The 15,458-nt window shown below is 42.3% G+C and overlaps 1 protein-coding gene across 1 annotated transcript in view; it reads left to right on the top strand.

Annotated features, from left to right (window-relative positions):
• LOC106563032 (synaptic vesicle glycoprotein 2C) overlaps window positions 1-15,458 on the top strand; it is a 69,000-nt gene that overhangs the window by 28,378 nt on the left and 25,164 nt on the right. The window contains exon 3 of the mRNA XM_014128239.3: window positions 6,681-6,861. Within this exon, the coding sequence (XP_013983714.1) occupies window positions 6,681-6,861 (181 nt within the window). The remainder of the gene's footprint in view (window positions 1-6,680; window positions 6,862-15,458) is intronic.

The raw sequence follows: 15,458 nt of genomic DNA, 5'->3' as shown, positions 1-15,458 counted from the left end.
CTGTACCGTTGGAGAGGAGAGAAAAGATAGACAGTCTGCAGAAATATCTCTCTAAAGTCTATGATTAGTTTCTAATTCAGTTGGACTAAATGCAGCTTTATTTGATGAATGCTTATTACTACGCAGTCATTTGTAATGGAAGTCAACTCCGGGAAACTGTGTTAGATGTGAGGGTTTTGATTTGATTAGATTTGTTTAGGATCTCTTTTAGTCCTCATTTGGACTAATCTTCCAGGATTCCTTAAACATTAAAATACAATTTAAATTACGATCACATTTTCACATATAACACACTGTTACAAACAGACATAATACACGGACATATTGACCAGATAAATACTCTAACAATCTGAAAAGATAGATTGATTCCTTCATCTACCGTAGTCCTGCACAACCTTCCAATGAATTATATTTAAATGGTTTTAAAGTATTATTTGAATTTATATATTGAAAGGTTTCTGGTTTTCTCAGATAAATTATTAAATTTCTTTATTAATTTGAATTGAAATTTTATTTTGCCTATTTTTCTTTACTGTCTGGATAACACAGATGGTGGACAATCTATTCCTAGTATTTACTGAATGACTGTCTCTTACTAACTGAATACTGTTATGAATAGAGTTTGGCTGTTTTAAATGGTGTATATTAGGAAATAAAATAAGCATGTCTTTTTTCAATTATCTTGTTGATTGATGACCAACCAAGAGCATTCTGCATGACTACAACAGAAGAACCATATCTCCACCATCAAACAATCCTTGCTGCTTTGTTCTGTACTATCTGCATCCTCCTAATTTAACTTGCTGATGCATTTTCCCAGACCACAGAACAATAGTTCACCTGACTCCCAATTAATGCTTTGAGACGACCATGATAAGCAGTTGTCTAGCTGCAATCCTAGTAGTTTGGTTTCTGCCACTTCCTCAAGTTGTACTCCCCCCCCCCCCCCCCCCAAGCTTAAATGTATCCCATGCTGTGTTGGCCTTTCCTGGTGGAACAGGCCAACATAACCTTGGTTTTCATGGTGTTCAAAACAAATTTGTTCCGGCAAACCCACTCCCTGATATTTCACAGATCTACTTGTAGAGCTTTCTGTACCTGTTGAACCGATTGTATTGCTGTATGAATTGTAGTATCATCTGCAAATATAGTAGCTTGAGCTTCAAGGTCGTTGGTATACTAAGTAAAGAAGTGGCCCAAGGCAGCTCGCTGCAGCATGTCAGTTAGATATGACTGTACCCAATTCAATGATGCCTCCTTAAAACCATAATGCATTCATTTTGTCAAAATGATTTTATGATCCACTAAATCAAACGCTGCACTAAAATCTAAAAATAGTACACCCACAAACCTGCCATTATCCATAACATTGAGCCACTGGTCAGTCATGTCAACCAATGCAGTGGTAGTAGAATGGTTTGTGCGATAAGCATGATGATTGGCTGTGATCAGATCCTTTTTCTCCATGTACTCCTATATTTGTCTACTCACAATACCCTCCAATATCTTACTGAGTGAAGGGAGTAGACTGATTGGTCGACTATTGGCAGGAGTAATGGATTCTTTGCTGTCATTCAGGATCGGACACAGTTTAGCATGCTTCCAAACATTTGGAAATGTCCGCTTTTCCAGTGACCAATTAAATATGTATTTCAGTGGAGTTGCAATCTGGGGAGCAGCATAGTGAAGTAAAACAATGTCCATAAGATCATAACATGTAGATTTACCATTGGGTAATGACTTCAATAGGTTTAACACCTCCTCTAACACCTCCTCTGACGCCATTTGTAGACTAAAAGAGCAGGGTTTTTGCTCATAATATGATCATCAATCCATTGGACAATAGCTTGTTTGGAGGAATGGGTGTTCACATTATCGCTCAGTAAATACATTTTCTTTGTCAAAAAATCTGCAAAATGATTGGTAATATCAGCTGGTTATGTTATTGTTCTCCCATCAACCTCCACACTAGATGGACATGATAAATAGATGTACCAAGTAAGCCCTTAACTGTATTCTATACCTTTTTTTGAATAGTTTTTACAACAATAAAAGCATTTTTGTAAAAAAGAAATGTCTTATGATTTAGTTTAACTGCATAATTGCGTAGTGTTCTATAATTCTGTTAACCAATTTCTAGTTTAGATTTGGCTGCTAAGACATTTTTCCATATTTCTTTGAGAAAATGCCTCACCCAGTTCATCATCAGTCCATGGAGATGGACAATCCTCAACTGTCCTCTTTCTTACTGGGGCATGATGGTCCATTACCTCAGTGAGCAAATCAATAAAACATTCTGTAGCGTGATTTAAATCATCCTCTAGATAAATCAGCTCCCAGGGTACAGCAGCCAAATCATTTTGAAATAGCTCATGATTAAATGTCTTAACATTTCTCTTGACCACAATCCTTGGGGGTTTATTTGGAACCTTGGTGTTCATGGTTATGGTCACAATATTATGGTCTGTCCAGCCCACTGGCATTGATCTGGCTTTTAAGCATGGCAAAGGTATATTACAGGAGATCAGATCAATGCACGTGTCCGAACGGTGACCTAACTTAGTTGATGATCTAGTAGTATCATTAACCTGTTGTTTCAAACCACAACTCTCGGCATATCTTATCAATGTAGTTCTATTTGAATTATTATGATCCTTCCAATTGATATTAAAATCATTCAAGATAAATACATTTCTGTTACTACCTGTGGCCTGGTCAAACTAAGTGCATAAGTCATCCAGATAGGACACCTTAGAGCTAGGAGGTCTGTACACACATCTTACCAATATGGCTGCCTCTATTTGACATACATTAAGGTCACCCCTCCTTTTAAAAGGTATATGATTCTGAATGTACAGAGCTACACCCCCACCATTCCTATTCCTGTCCTGATATAGTTGAATTAAAATAGCCAGGCAGTTACTCTAGAGTCCTGATATAGTTGGATTAGAATAGCCAGGGAGTTAATCTAGAGTCCTGATATAGTTGGATTAGAATAGCCAGGGAGTTACTCTAGAGTCCTTATATAGTTGGATTAGAATAGCCAGGGAGTTAATCTAGAGTCCTGATATAGTTGGATTAGAATAGCCAGGGAGTTACTCTAGAGTCCCAATATAGTTGGATTAGAATAGCCAGGGAGTTACTCTAGAGTCCCAATATAGTTGCCCGTTGATGTAAAGTTTATCCATCACCAAGGAGACTCGTTGGTTCAGGCAACGCTTTTCTTTCATGATGGGATTCAGTTTTTTTCTCCTTTTCATTGATCTCCGTGGGGAAGTGATCATTCATTCCAAAATGTTTCTGAGTTCTCTGCCCCTGCTCTTCGCCATTTCCTTATTCTATGGACTCTGGAGAAAGTGACATTACGCACAACGTCAGTGGGCAGTTTCAGTTGAGTTGACCTAAAGTCTCGGATGGTGTCCTCACAGCTTCTGCTGTTGTCATTCTCCAGTATCCCTGAAAAGATTAGATTGTCCCACATTGATCGACACTGTACATCAAGCAAGGTTTCTTTAAGATGTTTGTTCTCCCTTTGCACCACCTCCACCTTGCCATGAAGAGTCTACAGTACCTTTCAGCTCTGTGATCTCTTTCCTTAGATCATCAATCTGACATTGGCTGAATTCTAGACAGGCACATAATGCATTGATGTCCTCTCGTAGTATATCCAATATATCAAGTTTGGCAAGCCTTTCATTGATGGATTTCAGCAAGTCAATATCCATATCCGTAAACCTCTCCCCACTCTCCTGATTTGCTGTCTTAGACTCTAGTTCCGATTCAACTCTGAGATTTTTGATTGGACAAAACTCTTAAGAAAGCAAAGCAACTCTGGATCATTCATGCTGTTGGGTGGAGATAAATACTGTACATGTGTGGGTAAGGGGTACAGACTGGGGTGTCACTGTGGGAAAGTCTCAAATGACAACCTATTTTGTCCCAGGAATAAGGAATATAGGGTATCATTTGGGATGCAGTCTGAGGTTCTACTACACCCTGACCCCTGGTTGAACCCTACAGGAAATCCACTCTTCTGGAAGAGGTTGTTTACTATGCTCTCCCCCCTCTCCTCCAATTCACTTTTCCCACCTCCTCACCCCAACCTCCCCCTCCCCACCCCTTTATGACTGATACCAGCCCAGCTGTGGGGAGTCATAAAGTAAATGAGGTGTTGTTAGCCGATACCATGGACTGTTTCTCTGCATTGCTCCCGAGTGGCACAGCGGTCTAAGGCACTGCATCTCAGTGCTAGAGGCGTCAATACAGACTCTGGTTTGATTCCAGGCTGTATCACAACCGACCGTGATTGGGAGTCCCATACGGCGGCGCACAATTGGCCCAGCGTCGTCCGGGTTAGGGTTTGGCCGGGGTAGGCCATCATTGTAAATAAGAATTTGTTCTTAACTGATTTGCCTAGTTAAATAAAAAAAACAGAGAGGGGCTGGGCTCTGGGCTTCCTGGCAGCGATGGGGCACAGCATCTGTGAACGATCGCCTCTCCCCATAAACACACATTAGCATTTTTATTAGCATATCTAGACTCTGGCTGAGTGAAGTGGATTATTTACTACCCCCCACCCGCCTCCATTTCCCAGTGTCCAAAGGGACTGGAAAAGAGATCACACTTACTTCCTGTGGAAAAACAAACTTATCTGAAAGTGTATAGGTCAGTCAACGCTCGCTTATCAAATGCTGTGGCCAGAACATAGTACTGTTGAAATTCAGTTAATGTTTTGGCTTCCATAGTGAGGTTCAGTTAGTGTTGAGGCTTCCATAGTGAGGTTCAGTTAGTGTTGAGACTTCCATAGTGAGGTTCAGTTAGTGTTTAGTTAGTGTGTTGAGGTTTCCATAGTGAGGTTCAGTTAGTGTTGAGGTTTCCATAGTGAGGTTCAGTTAGTGTTGAGGCTTCCATAGTGAGGTTCAGTTAGTGTTGAGATTTCCATAGTGAGGTTCAGTTAGTGTTGAGTCTTCCATAGTGAGGTTCAGTAAGTGTTGAGGCTTCAATAGTGAGGTTCAGTTAGTGTTTAGGCTTCCATAGTGACGTTCAGTTAGTGTTGAGGCTTCCATAGTGAGGTTCAGTTAGTGTTGAGTCTTCCATAGTGAGGTTCAGTAAGTGTTGAGGTTTCCATAGTGAGGTTCAGTTAGTGTTTAGGTTTCCATAGTGACGTTCAGTTAGTGTTGAGGCTTCCATAGTGACGTTCAGTTAGTGTTGAGGCTTCCATAGTGAGATTCAGTTAGTGTTGAGGCTTTCATTGTGAGGTTCAGTTAGTGTTCAGTTAGTGTGTTCAGGTTTCCATAGTGAGGTTCAGTTAGTGTTGAGGTTTCCATAGTGAGGTTCAGTTAGTGTTGAATCTTCCATAGTGAGGTTCAGTTAGTGTTAGTGTTGAGGCTTCCATAGTGAGGTTCAGTTCGTGTTGAGGTTTCCATAGTGAGGTTCAGTTAGTGTTGAATCTTCCATAGTGAGGTTCAGTTAGTGTTAGTGTTGAGGCTTCCATAGTGAGGTTCAGTTCGTGTTGAGGTTTCCATAGTGAGATTCAGTGAGTGTTGAGGCTTACATAGTGAGGTTCAGTTAGTGTTGAGACTTCCATAGTGAGGTTCAGTTAGTGTTTAGGCTTCCATAGTGAGGTTCAGTAAGTGTTTAGGCTTCCATAGTGAGGTTCAGTTACTGTTGAGGCTTCCATAGTGAGGTTCAGTTAGTGTTTAGGCTTCCATAGTGAGGTTCAGTTACTGTTGAGGCTTCCATAGTGAGGTTCAGTTAGTGTTCAGTTAGTGTGTTTAGGCTTCCATAGTGAGGTTCAGTTAGTGTTGAGGCTCCCATAGTGAGGTTCAGTTAGTGTTGAGGCTTCCATAGTGAGGTTCAGTTAGTGTTCAGTTAGTGTGTTTAGGCTTCCATAGTGAGGTTCAGTTAGTGTTGAGGCTTCCATAGTGAGGTTCAGTTAGTGTTGAGGCTTCCATAGTGAGGTTCAGTACGTGTTGAGTCTTTCATAGTGAGGTTCAGTTATTTGTTGAGTCTTCCATAGTGAGGTTCAGTTAGTGTTGAGGCTTCCATAGTGAGGTTCAGTTCGTGTTGAGGCTTCCATAGTGAGGTTCAGTTAGTGTTGAGGCTTCCATAGTGAGGTTCAGTTAGTGTTGAGGCTTCCATAGTGAGGTTCAGTTAGTGGTGTAGCTTCATGGCTGCCTCTGTGTTCTTTATTAGGTTTGTCTGTCTGCAGGTCCCCAGGCAAATCAGATCGATTGGATCTCTGTGACCCCTCAGTGGTTTATCAATGACTGGGAAATGACAAGCCTGGTTAAATCACATCACTCTTTCTGCTCTGGACTCTACTAATACAGTCAGACATGCAGCGATACTGATACAGTTGCTGTGTGTGAGACACACCGGCTTCTCTGTGTGTGACTGTGTGTGTGTCCTCCCTAGTCAGCAGTTTGCCTGAAAAGCCATTTTGGTCCAGATGGTTCAGATCATTTTCAAGTGCTGCAAATCTAGAAGTGTCAAGTAAAACGTTAACACAAATTACATTTCAAAAAAAAATTCTCTCTCCTTTTATCCAACCTAATTCTCTTCCCGCTCTTCCTGCCCCTCTCTCCCTCCCCCTCTTCTCTCTCCCGCTCTCTTTTTCTATCTTTCATTCTCTTTTTTTCTTTCGATTTCGCTCCTCTCCCTCTCCCTCCTCTCTGCAGGCAGCATAGTGTACCTGGGGATGATGATTGGGGCATTCTTCTGGGGTGGTCTGTCAGACAAGGTGGGCCGTAAACAGTGTCTGCTTATCGCTATGTCGGTCAACGGCTTCTTCTCCTTCCTCTCCTCCTTCGTCCAGGGGTACGGCATGTTTCTCTTCTGCCGCATGCTCTCCGGCTTCGGGTGAGTGTTGTCGGATTTGTTCTGTTCTATTCTATTCTATTCCACTATTCTAAAATACTCTACTCTTCTCTACTGTACTCTACTCTGTTGTGTTCTTTTCTATTCCATTCTACTATACTATACTATAATATACACTGTTCTATTATAATATACTATTCTATACTATACTATACTATACTATACTATAATATACACTGTTCTATTCTACTCTACTCTACTCTACTCTACTCTACTCTACTCTACTCTACTCTACTCTACTATACTATATTATACTATACTATACTATACACGGTTCTATTCCACTAGACTATACTATACTATACTACACTGTACTATACTATACTATACTATACTATACTATACTATACACTGTTCTATTCTATTCAACTATATTATACTATACTATACTATACTATACTATACTATACTATACTATACACGGTTCTATTCCACTATACTATACTATACTACACTGTACTATACTACACTACACTACACTATACTATACTATACTATACTATACTATACTATACTATACTATACTATACTATACTATACACTATTCTATTCTATTCAACTATACTATACTATACTATACTATACTATACTATACACTGTTCTATTCTATTCAACTATACTATACTACACTACACTACACTACACTACACTATACTATACTATACTATACTATACTATACTATACACTGTTCTATTCTATTCTACTATATTATACTATAATATACACTGTTCTATTCTATTCTACTCTATTACAGTCCTTTATAATGTGGCTTCCCACTGTCTTGAAAAACAGTTCATTTTCCTTCGCTCTTCCAGAACACCATTAAGTTCTACTAAATTGTTCCTGAACACTCTCCATCACTAATAGTCTTCCATGATGACATTGTGTTCTACTTGGTTGAGAGTTAGTGGTCTCTCACTCAATATCTCGCTATATCTCTGTATCTCTCTATATCTCTATATCTCTCTATTTCTCTATATCTCTATATCTCTCTATATCTCTATATCTCTCTAAATCTCTATATCTCTCTATATCTCTATATCTCTCTCTAAATCTTTATCTCTCTATGTCTCTCTATATCTCTATATATTGCTGTATCTCTCTCTATATCTCCATATCTCTCTACAGTATATCTCTCTAAATCTCTATCTCTCTATATCTCTATATTCTCAATATCTCTCTCTCTATTGCGCTGTATCTCTCTCTACATCTCTATCTCTTTATCTCTCTAAATCTCTCTGTATCTCTCTGTATCTCTATATCTCTCTATCTCTATCTATCTCTCTCAATCTCTTTATCTCTCTCTATATCTCTCTATCTCTCTATATCTTCATGTCTCTCTCTATATCTATATCTCTAGAGAGCTATCTAGAGATAGCTCTCTAGATAGCTCTATATCTCTGTCTCTCTCTCTAGCTCTCTATATTGCTCTATCTCTCTCCAGCACAGAAAAAAAAAAAAAAAAAAACATGTATGAAATGTATGCATTCACTACTGTAAGTCGCTCTGGATAAGAGCGTCTGCTAAATGACTCAAATGTAAATGTAAATGTAAATCTCTATCTCTCTATGTCTTTCTATCTCTCTCTATATCTGTCTATATCTCTATCTTTCTATAACTCTATCTCCCTATATCTCTCTATATCTCTATATCTCTCTAAATCTATCTCTCTAAATCTAATTCTATAAATCTATCTATCTATCTATCTCTCTAAATCTATATATCTATCTCTCTATCTATCTCTCTATACCTCTCTATATGTCTCTATATGTCTGTATCGCTCTAAATCTCTCTAAATCTCTATCTCTCTAAATCTCTCTGTATCTCTCTATCTCTCTATCTCATTCTATATCTCTATATCGCTATATCTCTCTGTCTCTCTCTCTCTTTATCTCTCTATATATCTATATCTCTCTATATCTTCCTGTCTCTAGCTCTCTATATCTCTCAATCGCTCTAAATCTCTATCTCTCTCTATTTCTCTATATATTCTCAAAACCTCTATCTCTATATCTCTCTGTCTCTCTCTATCTCTTTTTCTCTCTATATATCTCTATCTCCCTATGTCTCTATCTCTCTCTATAGCTCTATATAGCTCTATATCTCTCTCTAGCTCTCTCTCTCTAAATCTCTATCTCTCTCTATTCTCTATATATTTCTCTAAATCTCTATCTCTCTGTCTTTCTATCTCTCTCTATATCTGTCTATCTCTCTCTATCTTTCTATGACTCTATCTCCCTATATCTCTCTATATATCTATATATCTCTCTATATATCTCTCTATATATCAATCTCCCTGCCTCTACACTCTTAGAAAAAAAGGTGATATCTAATACCTGAAAGGGTCCTTCGGCTGTCCCCACAGGAGAACCCTTTTTGGTTCCAAGTAGAACTCTTTTGAGGTCCATGTAGAACCCTTTCCATAGAGGTTTCTAACTGGAACCTGTTACCAAAAAGGGTTATACCTGGAACCAAAAACAGTTCTCCTACGGGGACAGCCGCAGAACCTTTTTGGAATCCGTTTCTCTAAGAGTGTAGTCCTCCAAAGTCAGAGAACAGGACAGGGGGTTATTCTAACTGTCTGGCATCAGCCCATCCCCTGAGTGGGAAACACAAATGTTAGCTAAACATTCACAGCCGACTAAATGTCCTTAAGTTTCTGTTTTATGACTGATTCAAAGTCGGTTCATAGGTCACAAGATGTATCAGACTTTGACAGTGGAAAGAAAACGTTTTTGTTGTTGTTGTCCTTCGTAAATAAATAAAAAACATTGCTAACATGCATTGGTCAAAACTGAAGTCACATTGTCAAAACTCTTCACACAGCCAGCGAAACAGAAGTGTATGTGGACCAAACTGTAAATCCTTTTTCACTGCTTTCACACAAAATGCATTCAATGACCACATTCTCCGAAATCCATGAACTCTTCTCATTCATACTTCACCACCTGCAAAACGATATATGCAGCACATGTTTTCAAATGCTAACACACTGTTTCCAAAACTGTTAAAAACACATTCAAAACAGAATGATGGCAAATGTCGTGCATTTCTGCAGTAACCAGATTGAAACATATAGAAAATCTCAGGAGAATATTGAATCATTCTGAACACAGCTGATTGCAATTTCAGCTAAAAGCCCACCCAAGTGTCCTGTTTTAAGTCTCGTTACCATACAGACAAAAGAGGACGGCTTCGGAATGGTTTAGTTTGGAAACATGGATCAAGGAAGACAGGTTGGTGGGGAAAGAAGAGTGGCAGGGAGAGGGAGAATGCGTGGAGGACAAAGGAGAGCAAGAGAGGTGGTCACTGATGAGATAAGGGCCACAATTATTGACCATGTTGTAAACCATCGTCTCTCTTTGAGAGGCCAGTTTAAGGGTGCAACCAAATCTGCAGCGTTCAACAGTTGCATCAATAGTATGAATTTTCTGGCAAAACAACAGGTGAGATGTGCATCCTTCAATGATAATTGAACTACATATTACAGTACAATATGTTCACATTTTTACATGTACTGACATTTTGAAATATATGGTTTTGTGTTTTTCAGTAGGATCCAAAGGTTGCCTCCCACAGGAGGGAGAGGCAGAATATTATCAGGTGTGCAGGAAATTGCCATTGTTGACATGGTAGTTGGCAACAATAAAATAAAACTGGGGGAAATTCGGGACAGAGTGCTGGCAGACAATATCACTTTTTGGAATGTGAATATGGTCAGCACAATGACAATTGCCAGAGTCCTAGAGAAACATAAAATAAGGATGAAGCAGTTGTACACTGTACCCTTTGAGAGAAACTGTGAACTTGTGAAAGAACTCCCGTATCAATATGTCCAGGTAAGATGTGTGTTCAATAACCAAACAGGCTACATACACAGCTATGCATAATGTAAAGTACTGGAAAACTGTGGATTTTCTGTATTTTAGAGAGTAATTGAGATGGAAGACAGGAAAACTGCACATACATTCATCTTTGTGGATGAAGCTGGATTCAACCTGGCAAAAACACGCCGCAGGGGAAGAAATGTGATTGGACAGAGAGCAACCGTGGATGTCCCAGGCCAGAGAGGAGCTAACATCACAATGAGTGCAGCACTGTCCAATGATGGTTTGCTGTTACACAAACCACTCATTGGCCCCTACAATACAGACAGGCTCTCTTTCTTTTCTGGATGACCTGCATAATCGACTTGTGCCAGCGGAGGAGAGAGGGGCAAGAAACTCCCCTACCTTCGTTGTGGTGTGGGATAATGTGGCATTCCACCGCTCTGCTGCAGTCACCGACTGGCTTGCTGCACATCCCAGGATGTAAGAACTATTCCTGCCTCCATACTCCCACTTCCTAAACCCCATAGAGGAGTTTTTCTCCTCATGGAGGTGGAAGGTTTATGACCACCCTCCACATGACCAGATGTCCTTACTGGATGCCATGAATGCGGGGTGTGGAGACACTTCTCCTGAAGACTGCCAGGGTTAGATTAGACATTCCAGAAGATACTTTCCATGATGCATTGCCAGAGAAGACATAAGATGTGATGTTGATGAGAACTTGTGGCCAAATGCAGGGGAGAGGGAGAACTAGAACCCTCACAGCACTGTACAGTATGAGTGATTATACTATACATGTTGATAAGAACTAGAACCCTCACAGTACTGTACAGTATGAGTGATTATACTATACATGTTGATAAGAACTAGAACCCTCACAGTACTGTACCGTATGAGTGATTATACTATACATGTTGATGAGAACTAGAACCCTCACAGTACTGTACAGTATGAGTGATTATACTATACATGTTGATGAGAACTACAACCCTCACAGTACTGTACAGTATGAGTGATTATACTATACATGATGAGAACTACAACCCTCACAGTACTGTACAGTATGAGTGATTATACTATACATGTTGATGAGAACTACAACCCTCACAGTACTGTACAGTATGAGTGATTATACTATACATGTTGATGAGAACTACAACCCTCACAGTACTGTACAGTATGAGTGATTATACTATACATGTTGATGAGAACTAGAACCCTCACAGTACTGTACAGTATGAGTGATTATACTATACATGTTGATGAGAACTACAACCCTCACAGTACTGTACAGTATGAGTGATTATACTATACATGTTGATTTGTAATTATTATTGCAAAACTGGAATTTCAGGAATTCGTTTTCTGTTTCAACTTTTTATTTTTCACAAGTAAATTACTGTGTGCAAAGATCTAGAACAAATAAAGGCTATTGAAGCAAATTGCTGCATTTCTGATTCATTCTTGTTACATATACTTTAGTACAGTCAAAGTGATAAGGTGTTATTCTTATTCTATAATGAAATACTGATTTATGTGAAAAATCATTCAAACTTCAAAGATAAGTTCATCATTTATGTATTGCTACCTGTTAGTGTGTTTTAGGTCAGTGTGATATGAGTGATGCATGCTTTCCGAGTGAGAATTGTTGCCAGTGTTATGGTCGAACAAGATTATTTTGAGACATCTTGTAAGGGCTGTCTTCAGGAATGGACCAGAATGCAGCGGAGTTAGTATTCATCTTTCAATTTAATTAGAAAGAACACTATAACAAACAAAACAAGGAACCTGACAGCCAACAGTCCTGTCAGGTGCAAACACACTAAACAAGAAACAATTACCCACAAACCCCAGTGACAAACAACTCCTACATATGTGACTCCCAATCAGGAACAACGATTCCCAGCTGTTCCTGATCAGGAGTCACAAGACACACACCAGACTGCCACGTCCTGTTCCCCAAACTACTACACCAGCTCCATCTGCTGGTCAGGACGTGACAGTACCCCCCCCCCCTCAAGGTGCAGACCCCGGAATGCACCTAACCACAACAACAAAAAACCACCAACAAACAAAATCCCCAACAAAACCCTAAAACAGTAACCCTAAACAATAAGGGAGGGAAGGGAGGATGGCTGCCGTCAACGACGGCACTGTGCTACACCCTCCCTCCCCAACCCACCTATCCTGGAGGCGGCTCAGGCTCTGGCCGTTCCAGGCAGTCTGGGCAGTCTGGCAGCTCGGGGCAGTCTGGGCAGTCCGGCAGCTCGGGGCAGTCTGGCCACTCCGGCAGCTCGGGGCAGTCTGGCCACTCCGGCAGCTCGGGGCAGTCTGGCCACTCCGGCAGCTCGGGGCAGTCTGGCCACTCCGGCAGCTCGGGGCAGTCTGGCCACTCCGGCAGCTCGGGGCAGTCTGGCCACTCCGGCAGCTCGGGGCAGTCTGGCCACTCCGGCAGCTCGGGGCAGTCTGGCCACTCCGGCAGCTCGGGGCAGTCTGGCCACTCCGGCAGCTCGGGGCAGTCTGGCCACTCCGGCAGCTCGGGGCAGTCTGGCCACTCCGGCAGTTCGGGGCAGTCTGGCCACTCCGGCAGTTCGGGGCAGTCTGGCCACTCCGGCAGTTCGGGGCAGTCTGGCCACTCCGGCAGTTCAGGGCAGTCTGGCCACTCCGGCAGTTCAGCGCAGTCTGGCCACTCCGGCAGTTCAGCGCAGTCTGGCCACTCCGGCAGTTCAGCGCAGTCTGGCCACTCCGGCAGTTCAGCGCAGTCTGGCCACTCCGGCAGTTCAGCGCAGTCTGGCCACTCCGGCAGTTCAGCGCAGTCTGGCCACTCCGGCAGTTCAGCGCAGTCTGACCTCTCTGGCGACTGTTGACTGGCGGGCAGCTCTGATGACGACTGTTGACTGGCGGGCAGCTCTGATGACGACTGTTGACTGGCGGGCAGCTCTGATGACGACTGTTGACTGGCGGGCAGCTCTGATGACGACTGTTGACTGGCGGGCAGCTCTGATGACGACTGTTGACTGGCGGGCAGCTCTGATGACGACTGTTGACTGGCAGGCAGCTCTGATGACGACTGTTGACTGGCGGGCAGCTCTGATGACGACTGTTGACTGGCGGGGCTGGGTTGACACACTAGACTCCTGATGCGCGGGGCTGGTATAGGATGTGCCAGCCCGGAGACACGCACCTCCATGCTAGTGCGTCTGGCGGGAAACACCGGACCGAAATGGCGCGCTGGCGGTCTTGATTGTAGGGTTGGCATCACCCCTTCCGGCTCGATGCTCCCCTTGCCCTGGCACCTGCGGGGCGCTGGTACTGGGCGAACTGGGCTGTGCGTCCGTATCGGCGAGATGGTGCATACCACAGCGTAACATGGCGCCCTCCACCTCAATTGCACCTCCCTGTAGTCACGGGTAGCTGGCTTACGGCTCTTCCCTGGCCTGGCCAAGCTACCCGTGTGCCCCCCCCAAAAAAAATCTTGGGGCTGCCTCTCGGGTTTCCTAGCCAACCGTGTTCCAGTGTAACGTTCCCGATGGTTCCTCTGTCCAGCTGCCTCCACTCTCCTGAGTGCCTCCACCTGTTCCCATGGGAGGCGATCCCTTCCGGCCAGGATCTCTTCCCAGGTGTAGACTCCCTTGCCGTCCAGGACGTCCTCCCATGTCCATTCCTCCCTTTTTCTCTCCTGTCGCTGCTCCTTCCTCTTCCGCTGCTTGGTCCTTGTGACAAACAACTCCTACATATGTGACTCCCAATCAGGAACAATGATTCCCAGCTGTTCCTGATCAGGAGTCACAAGACACACACCAGACTGCCACGTCCTGACCCCCAAACTACTACACCAGCTCCATCTGCTGGTCAGGACGTGACACATCTTTGAAGAGTTTTGGTGGTTTGAGTGATGTTTGGAGGTGAGATTAGCTGTTTGGCCAAGATGCATGTTGGTAATGCAGACTGTGTGAAGAGTTTTGGAAAAAGTGGCTTCAGTATTGACCGATGCTTGTTAGCAATTGAAGAAAATTGTAAACAAGAAAATCGAGACATTGATACTACATAGACTTTTGAAAAATGAGAAAATGTCTGCAAAAAGATGAATAACCAGATGATGTATAGAGACGTTGACAGAATATATGCCCTTTGCTCTTAGCTAATACACTCTCTGCACGATTAGCTGGTGATTGTTGCACATGATTATTCATAGCCTGTCCTGGCTCTCCGGTGGGTTTACATTAAAAGTAACTGTAATTGAATCTGAAACAGCCTGTTTTAACCTCAGGGGATTCATAAATCATAGGACTGTTTCTAAAGCAGGGTTTCACTTGGACAGAGCAACACAAAAGATTTACACTCAGCTGTGTGTGTGTGTGTGTGTGTGTGTGTGTGTGTGTGTGTGTGTGTGTGTGTGTGTGTGTGTGTGTGTGTGTGTGTGTGTGTGTGTGTGTGTGTGTGTGTGTAAGCGTGTGTGTGTGTAAGCGTGTGTGTTTTGTGTGCACGAGTGTGTTCGTGCGTGTGTATCATAGACTTCACCTTACTGCAGCTCCACTCTACCAGACCTACTTAGCGTCAACATGTTCTATCTAATACAATACCTGTCTTTTATTTCCATGTCGATTTAAAGACTCTTCTCTCCTCATCTCTTCAATAGCCACCAGTGGGTGGTTTCCACTACTTGTCAGAGGAATGGTATCTACTACCATTTGCCTAGAATTGCTACACTTACAGGTAGCTTATACTCACTTCCACTCTGTTCTCAA

This window comes from Salmo salar, chromosome 11, assembly GCF_965601325.2.
Source record: "Salmo salar chromosome 11, fSalSal1, whole genome shotgun sequence".
Classification (NCBI taxonomy): domain Eukaryota; kingdom Metazoa; phylum Chordata; class Actinopteri; order Salmoniformes; family Salmonidae; genus Salmo; species Salmo salar.
Note: the sequence above shows the minus strand (reverse complement) of the source record. Positions and strands in the feature narration are given on the sequence as shown.